General features: G+C 48.2%; 1 protein-coding gene across 4 annotated transcripts in view; it reads right to left on the bottom strand.

Annotated features, from left to right (window-relative positions):
• Positions 1-964: 964 nt before the first annotated feature.
• HOMER2 (homer scaffold protein 2) overlaps positions 965-8,853 on the bottom strand; it is a 125,492-nt gene continuing 117,603 nt past the window's right edge. For 3 of the 4 annotated variants that reach the window (XM_027773568.1, XM_027773565.1, XM_027773567.1), the window contains 5 exons: positions 7,054-7,193; positions 6,209-6,365; positions 3,797-3,907; positions 3,025-3,105; positions 965-1,823 (listed from right to left, as the gene is read on the bottom strand). In XM_027773568.1, the coding sequence (XP_027629369.1) occupies positions 1,635-1,823; positions 3,025-3,105; positions 3,797-3,907; positions 6,209-6,365; positions 7,054-7,193 (678 nt within the window). In that variant the 3' untranslated portion in view covers positions 965-1,634. The remainder of the gene's footprint in view (positions 1,824-3,024; positions 3,106-3,796; positions 3,908-6,208; positions 6,366-7,053; positions 7,194-8,853) is intronic. The other variant, XM_027773566.1, reaches the window with a different exon arrangement.

Raw genomic sequence — 8,853 nt, forward strand, 5'->3', positions numbered from 1 at the left:
GGGAAAGAAGGGAGCAGGACTTATAAACCCATCTTGGGGCCTGGGCCACTTCTGTGTGGACCCTACACTCCACAGGCTGATTGCTCACTATTCCAGATTCAGCAGGGAGACATTCTAACCACATAACAAAATGTTCCTAGACAGAGTTCTCCTACACGGTTTGAAAAGGGTAAGCGGACACCAAAGCCTCCTCCTGCCCAGGTAGTTAGAAGTATACAGGTCCTGGCATTGCAAACATCTTGCTGTGCACAGGCAATTGCTCCCAAGGAAGGATGCCAACAGCACCCAAATGTCCACTAGCCCTACTGGGGAACTCTGTAAGAGGAGAGGTTTATGGCTCCTAATTCCTTTCTTAGCAAAAACTGAGAAAGGCAAGAGCCAGTCCTGGTCGCGATTCCTATCACTCCTTTCTTAGCAAAAACTGAGAAAGGCAAGAAGAGCCTGACCTGGTCGCGATTCCTATCATTAAGCCAAGGTTTGCCGGCTGAGCTGACCCTCTCTCTCTCTTGGGCCTGTGTGATTTTTCTCTCTCAGTTGTCCAAACTCATCCTCATAGGATCCTATCTTAGACTCTAAGCATGGAATAGCCCTGAGCATCCTCTGTACATATCATGGAGGGTCTGGGAGGGCCCGGTGCATGGAAAAGAAGGTGGTCCTCGCGTTAAAGATTCCAGGGGTAGAGCATCATGGATGGGCTTTTGGGGGGCTCATACCAGTTCTGCTGCTCCCACTGCCACCCTCCTGTCCCAGGGTCCTTGGGTTTGACCACAAAGGGAGCTCTGTTCCTTTTGCTAACTACCCGGCACAGCAAAGACAGGGCACCACTCCATGGGGGTTCTAACTGTCGTGGGGTTCGAGGAAAACACTAAGTCCCGTGTATGCATTTAATTGAACAGATATTTATTAAGCACCTACTTTGTGCCAGGCACTGTGCCCGGTTCCCTCCCTGCGTGCTATCTTAAGCACCTACTTTGTGCCAGGCACTGTGCCCAGTTCCCTCCCTGAGGGCTATCCCCATAGCACAATCATCTGCTCAGAAATAAAACCAAGAAAAGGAACATTGTCGCAACCGTACAAACTGGGGGGTGGGGAGGGTGGACAGTGGATACAGGTGACTCCCATGCCACGAAATGCACCCTCCAGAAACTTGCTCTTCCTCTGGATAAGTCTCTACAAAACAGTTGTTTTAAAGTATCTCAGTGTTTACTGAGAGAAAAGTTGTTCCCTCCATGGCCCCATGGACTGGGGCCTGGTGGACTTCCGAAAACTCTGAACATTTTTCAAAACAGGGATATTGATATTTGGACTAGAAAATACTTTTTTTCAGTTCATATGGTTGCAACAGCCCTTAAGAAAGATATAAACATCCCTGCCCTGACTACGTAAACATTTAAGGTAGACCTAGTTCTGGATTCCTGAGTCAGAATCTCCCAGTTGTCCATAACCTCACAAGGCCAGAGAAGCGAGAGGAGATTTCTATTCTGGAGAGGAGTGAGTGGACGGCACAATTGGTTTGGAAACACGACAAATTGCACCTGCATTTACAGAAGCAACTCAAACAGGAGAACATTCTAGTCCTAATTCAGCTCACGCACATACTTGGGACTCACAAGCAGGCCAGGCTCAGCCGAGCTCTAGTTGTCTGCGCCCAGCTTGGAGAGGCCTCGGCGGAAGTCATGGAGGTCATCGATCTTTCCATCCAGCACTTCTAGGAAGCTCTTCAATTCCACCTTTAGGTGGCGCTGTCGGTATTTACTCTCCTCAATGTCCGTCTTTAGAGATTGCACTTTGTCTTCAAGGTTTTGATTGTCTCTCTCAGCCGCCTGACAAAACAAAGGGGAGAAGGATCTGGAAAACAGAGTAAGGGGAGCCATTTGCTAAAACCCACTAGAGCCAAATCAGTCATGCTATATCAGACCTGGGCTAGCCTACCATCCTCAGAAACATACAAGCCTGTGGACATGATGCTGGGAAGGAAACAGCCAACAGAGTTTCGGTGAGCCTTTCTGTTCTCTGGCACAGGCCAAGTGTGCACCCAACACCTGGACTGAAAACTCAGAACGCAGAGCCCCGTCTAAGGGAGCTTGCATAAGAGCTGGGCAGAGAAGGCCTGAAATCCATGTCCAGAGATTTTCAGTGTCAGCCCTGAAGGGGTCAGCAAAGGCCACCTCTCAGTCTCACTCTGAGAAAGCGAGAAACGGAATGAATGGGAGTAGTTTGTTTCCCCTGGTTCCACTGACAGACCAAGGCATCCTCTACCACTGGCCAGGCCACTGCCTCAGGGACAGCCAGTCTGTGCACACTCTGATGGCATCACCACAGAGACACACATGACAATCAAGGCACTTGTAAGCAAATCAGACACAGGCTTCAAAGATGGTATGGCTGTGAGTTCATAAATGAGCTCTATGCCTTATGCTCTTCATATCAAATAAGCACTTTGCTTTCTGGGTATAAACTGAGATCCTTTTGAACATGCCCATAGGAACCAGCTCCTTGGGTTGTATAACCAAAACAATGCTCCTTGTGTTGATGTATGTCAAAGCGCTCGAAAGTGAGGAGGCCTCCAAGGTACCTGAAAGCCCTCATTTTAGGGGTCAGAAATCTGAGGCTAGAAAGGAAGGTCTGTCAAGGTCAGTGCCCAAGGTCACTCACCTTGGGGCTGGCGAGTTGCCAAAGTGGACTCCCACCTGACCCTATGTGTTCGGCCTACCCTTTTGCCCCTCATGCCTCCTTATCTCTGTGGTCCTGACTTCTGGGGGCAGGAAATAGTCGCCTATGACATGATTATATACAGGACACCTTCATGTAAGTGGAAACAACAAAAGACAAACGTGGCTGAGTCTGCCCTGGGGGTAGGGACAGCAGGCAGTGGCATCTGGCATGCCATCCCTGCTGGCTTCTCATGAATAGAGCATCGCTCTTCTTCACCATCCTAGGTGTGAAAGAAGAGGGAGTGGAGAAGAGAGGAATGTGATGGTTGCCTTCTCATCTGAGTCCGGGGGGATGTGGCCATGCCCTTACCTCCAACTTCTCAGAGACATATTCACACTCTGACATGAGTTGAGGTATGATTTCACTTTGTTTTCGGAGATCTTTCAGTTCCTACAGGAGACAGCAATTTGAAAAAGAACGTGAAATCAAGTCAGAAAATGTATTCTTGAAAATCACAGTCTTGTGCATACTCTGATGGGAGCAATTTTTGGAGCCTGCCCCGTTTGCCCAAATAATGGGGACAATGCTAATACTTAAGCATCAGGTGATTCCTGAGGTGTAGGAAGTGCGTTACATCCACTACTGCATGGAGCCTGTCCACCACCATCAAAGCGGTGGTAATCTTATGATTCCTGTTTTATAGTGGGAAGCTGAGCCCTAGAGAATCCTAGTAACTTGTCCAAGGTCTCTAACATTTAAGTCCTCACCTGTCTGCTCCTCAGAAAATGAATGACCACATGATTGGTGGTTCAGGCTGCATTAAGTTGAGAGCAGGACTCAGCTTCTGACGACCTGATCTGCACAAGTGTCAGTGTTGTGTAAAACGTCCAACTCCCCCGGGGTGTGAGTGACTGATGACTATACCATGCATATTATGAAGAGGCTGCAGACGGTCGTGGTGGGGCCTTTGCTCTGGAGCATCTGCACTTTGGTGTGGCTCCTGGCTCTCTCTGTGTGCTGGTATCTAGGTGGCTGCCAGGGTCAGTCCTTGGCCCAAGTCACCTGCTGTGTCCTTGAGTGGAGATCATCTCACAAGGCCCAAAGGACCCCAAGGGGCCCTGTTCAGAGTACTCTTACTCACCGTCTCCTTTTCTCGGAGTTCTGACTCCAGTTCCTCAATTCTCCTCTTCAGCTGGGTGTTTTTCTCCTTCTCTCTGTTGATCTCACTGCATTGTTCTTCTAGCTCATCAATCTTCAATAAACATCACAAAAGCAGGGGTGCTTGTTCACTTCAGGTGTTCAACAAGGAATCACCAAAGCTATGCTTATGCTTGCTTGCTTTCTCTCTCTCTCTCTTTCTTTCTGAGAGATTTTTGCTAGAGGGTGTGTGTGTTCGCCAGAGAGACAAAAAGCGAGAAATCATCCCTCAGGGGAGATGGCCCTTCTCCTCCATTCTCCTCTGTGGATTTTGGGCATGCACACTTACGTGTCTAGAATGAGTTTTAAGCTGCCGGGTCTGGGACTTGAACTGTGGTCAACTATGTGAGAGTCCAGTGACATAACCATTATACCATCTGCTGGTCCCCTCAAGCTTTCTTTTAGGATAAACCATAAACTAATTCACTTGAACATTTTTCTTTGTGGCTATAAACAAACCCCATTTGGGCTGCTGGCTCCTGCTTGCATGGGCTGTCTTACTGGATAGCAACAGAGCCAAATGAGTACTGAAACTGGCTTCAGGATGCACTGGACTTCTCTGACCTCTCATGGCCAGGGGGAGTAACTGTAGGTTTGCTTTAAGGATCATAAGCAGGAACCAGATGTCCCTTGAACTGATGAGCTTCTCCCCAGAATGACTGTGACATTATTTAATCATGTCTTGAATTATTCTGTTTTATCTCAAGGGTTTAGGCCAGCAGTGGAGTTAACAGAACAACTCCATGGGACAGTGGCTGCCAAATGGGATGTGATGACATTTCAACACTGTAGGTCAGAGTGACCTTCCCCTATGGATGCGTGCAGAAGGGACCTGGCCTGAGGGCCTCCTCCTAGAGGCTTAATGGCAAAATCCCCAGACTGCATTTTTCCCTCCTTCCCAAGCTTGACCCCTCAAAAGGGAATGAGTGTGGAGTGAGAGTGCAAAGGTCTCATGCCCAGGCTGTTGTTTGATGCTGGCCACTTTCTGGGGCCCAATTATGTGTGCAGAGTGAGCAGCAAGAGTGGAACTAACACAAAAGCACCAGAGTGATGGGATCACCATAAGGAGACAGCAGAAGTCCTCGACATGAAGGGCACTGAGTGGTCGCCATGAGGACGCTTCTCAGTGACAGCCTGCATCAACCTGCGGCTCTGAACCCGGCCATAGCTATTGCTGGAGATCACACCAGCTTCTCCCTCCAACCCTAGAAGTCAAGCCCCAGAGGAGTCCCACCCAGAAGGGTCAACCCTTTGCCAAGTGACCAGTTGTTTGTGTTCCCTCCACCCACCCCCACACCTTTGGTTCTCCTACTCAGATCAAAGTAAGAAAGGCAGCTCTTTGTTGAAAAAATAAAGGGCAATCGGTCCCTCTGGCAGGCTTGTCTGCCAGGCCTCACATGGCAATGTGCAAACTCAGCAACTGGTCTGGTGCCCTGGGCTGTCAGCACTTCCAGCATGGAGGTGAAAAATGACACAAGGCAGTTTTACGTGAGTGAGCTAGTGAAACCGAGAGCAGTTCAGAGTGTCTCCATCCAGGGCAGGCAGGCAGGTTCTGAGCAAGAGTCAAGGGAGAGTGAAGCCCAACTCACTGTGAGGGGTGCCCCGACGCTCTCCACTTACAGAGCAGATGGCAACGCTCCCTGTTTTGATGGCCTGGAGACGAGGGGTCTCACCACCAAATCTGGTCAGCACAGAAAACTCAGGACCTCATCAGGGGAACCTCTGGCCAATCCAAACAGCTTATCAATTCAGCAGAATTACAGAGTATTAGAGACTGCAGGGAAGGATATGGGTGCATTCTGAAAAAATCGAAACACTAGGATATCAAGGTCAGAGAGTAACGGGCTTACGAGAGTGATCTGCAACCACCTTCCTGCACTGTGAGCCCCACAGTCCTCTCCTAACCTCTTAATTTACATTTTTAGAAGGAATCATTTGAATGGAAGCAGAGTTTCTCAGCCAATGTTCCTTGCCATTTCCTAAATCTATTTTCTCAGTCACCCTCCACATCCCTTTCTCCTTCTGAAGGTCACCGAGCTATGGAAATGCCAAGGGAGGGCACCCACAGTGAAAGGCTAAGCATGACAGGATGCTCTGACAGAGAAGAGGCCCCAATCACCAGCTCATTTATATTCTCTATAGCAGGAGGAATTATAAAACTTGGTTTAGTAAAAGAATAAATAAGTTATTTACACAGTTACATTCCTACTGAGAAAGGCAGGGAGGTAAAGGGAGGTCAAAGGAGCGGGAAGCAAAGTGAGAGGGCAGGAGGGACGGCAGAGGGAACAGGACTGTGCAGCCCCATCTCGGGCCCTGCTCCCGCCAGCTGCTGCTCCCAGGCCTACCCTGCGCCCACCTTGCTGCGCAGTCGGTCGTTCTCATCGCGGCAGATGGAGAACTGCCTCTTCCACTGCTCCACGCTGGCCGCCGACTCCTGCAGCGCTGTGGTCAGCCGGGCATTACTCTCCCGTAGTGTCTGCAGCTCAATCTCCCATTTCTTCACGTTGGCAGCGCTACAGAGACAAGAGGTGACTGAGACAGAGTGTGCTGTCCACCCTGCTGCACCTCTGCCTGCCTTCGAAAGGGGGACTCTACTGCCCTCTCAGACTGCTCTGGGGTTGGGGGGGGTTGGGGCTCACCCTCTCCCACCAGTGGATTGGCTGGTGGGTCTGGCTGCATGGACCAGGTGCCAAGAGGGATGGTGCCTCACTTTAGTGTGGACATGTTGCCCTTCCTGGGCTGTTTAACTGAAAGAATTGCCTTAGAAAAGAACAGAGTTCTTTCTTTCTTCTTTAAGAGTTTATTCGTTCATTTATTTATTTCAAGGTCTTTGCCACAGGGTGCATGCACTCGCTGGAGAGACAGTGAGAGGGAAAGTTAGAAATCATTCCCGGAGGTGGGCGTGACCACACCACAATCCTCTCCTCTCCTCTCTGGATTTTGAGCATGCACATACTTGCACCTCAAGCTGCCAGGTCTGGACTCGAACTGCAGTTGGCCATGTGGGAGACCAGTGTCTTAACCACCAAGTCACCTGCTGGTCCCATTTCTTTTATTTATTTTTTTAAAAACTTGATGGAGGCAGGGCCGGCAGGACCTAGTCTTCCCTCCCAATTTCCTGAAATCCTGCCCAGCAGGAAAGGCTCACAGGGAAGTGCTGAACGTGGAGAAAACAGGATCTGGATTTTAAGCCACTCTTACCTCTGTGTCAAAGCGATCTTCAGCTTGTCATTCTCGGACTTGAGGTGTGCGTCGGCTGGACCCGCATGAGATGCCTTTTCATCATCTGTCCCATTGACACTGGATGCCTGAGTAGAAGATGTGGTTTCATACCCAGATTCCTGGCCAAAGTGAATTATCTTCACACGTTATTGCTTGTCCTCATAACCACAGCGAATTAGGCATAATGAGAAACTCTGTTTATGAGTGTGGATGCGTCAACTCAAGTGTGTTCATTAGCAAAGAACACTAACAAGTAAAAAGGCTAACAAAGTCAATCAAGAACAAAGAAAGAGGCTGTGGGACCAGCAGATGGCATAAGGTTATGTGTCTACACTCCCACGTGGTCAACCACACTTTGAGTCCCAGACTTAGTGGCTTAAAACACATGCTGGGGGGACCAGCAGTGAGCATAATGGCTATGTCGCTGGACTCCCATGTAGTAGACCGCAGTTTGAGTCCCGGACCCAGTGACTTAAACTCACGCCGGGCATGTGTGCGTGTGTGCCCAAGATCCAGAGAGGAGAATGGAGGAGAAGGGATTGAGGCGTGGCCATGCCCCTGGGGGGTGATTTCTCACTTTCTGTCTCTGTCTCTGTCTGGCGAACGCACGCACACTATTAGCAAAAACCTCTCAAAACAAAACAGAAAACACACATGCTGGGTGTGTGTGTGTGTGCCCAAAATCCCGAGAGGAGATAGGTGGAGAAGGAATTGCAGTGTGGCCATCCCCTCATCCTTCTTGCTTTCTATCTCTCTGTCTCTTCTTTGTCTCTCTGGAGAGCACATTCTTCTTCTAACTTTAGAGATAAATGCCCCAGGCTCAGATAGTTGCTCTCCTTAGTACCACAGGACAGAAGTCACAGTAGAGGAGGTTTTTTTTAAATAAACAAGAAGGAATAGGAAATAGTGAATGAGGATAGAGAAAAAGTATCAGACACAGAGATAACTTAAAGGACCACTTAGGGAGAGTGCTGATTCTCAAAAAGATTCGGGAATTCAAGCAATTGGGTGATTTATTTTTTAAACAATTATTTAATTAAGTTTTCTTTGTTTTAATTTGACTAGAGAGGGACAGCGCAAGTGAGAAAGAAAGAGAGAGAGGAAAAGTGAGAAAGCAAAACTGCCAGGTCCGTGATTCAAACCGCAGTCAGACATGTGGGAGTCCAGTGCCTTTACCCAACACGCTACCTGCTGGCACCACAATTGGGTGATTTCTAATAAAAGTACAAAGAAAAGTTGTAATGATGTCTGCATCGGAAGGGTAAATGAAAACGAAAGCTTAGAGACAAAAGCCCACTTCTGCATAATAATTACACACACGTAAAGTGATACTGCATATACTTGTTTTTTTTTTTAAAGGTTTAAATAGTTTTTTTAGAGGGGGGAAATATTAAAGCAAAGCCTTATTTGGAGAAATTCAGATATTAAAGTTTATAGATACCATTATATATGCATTATTTAGAAAAAGGTGGTATATTAGAAACTTTCTAGACCTTGGGTCATTTCAGGTGCCCAATTTTATAGGTCTTCAGAGTAATTAGCATATGAAGTTAACAGTATTGTTTAGGTGATATTAAAGGTCACTGAGAAAGAGCCAGGCAAGTTCCTGTGCACCTGACGTACATCTGATCTCCATCCATCCATATGGGGCACAGTATTCATTTTACAGGCCTAGCACAAGGTGTTGGGAATATACTAATAACTCAAGACAGACAGGTTGTGCCTTTGGGAACGCCCTGAGTCACCAAACCTCCGCTCCTCAGGCTCAGCCACAGCAGC

The sequence above is a fragment of the Tupaia chinensis genome, unplaced genomic scaffold (genome assembly GCF_000334495.1).
Source record: "Tupaia chinensis unplaced genomic scaffold, TupChi_1.0 Scaffold000359_1, whole genome shotgun sequence".
In the NCBI taxonomy this organism is placed as follows: Eukaryota; Metazoa; Chordata; class Mammalia; order Scandentia; family Tupaiidae; genus Tupaia; species Tupaia belangeri.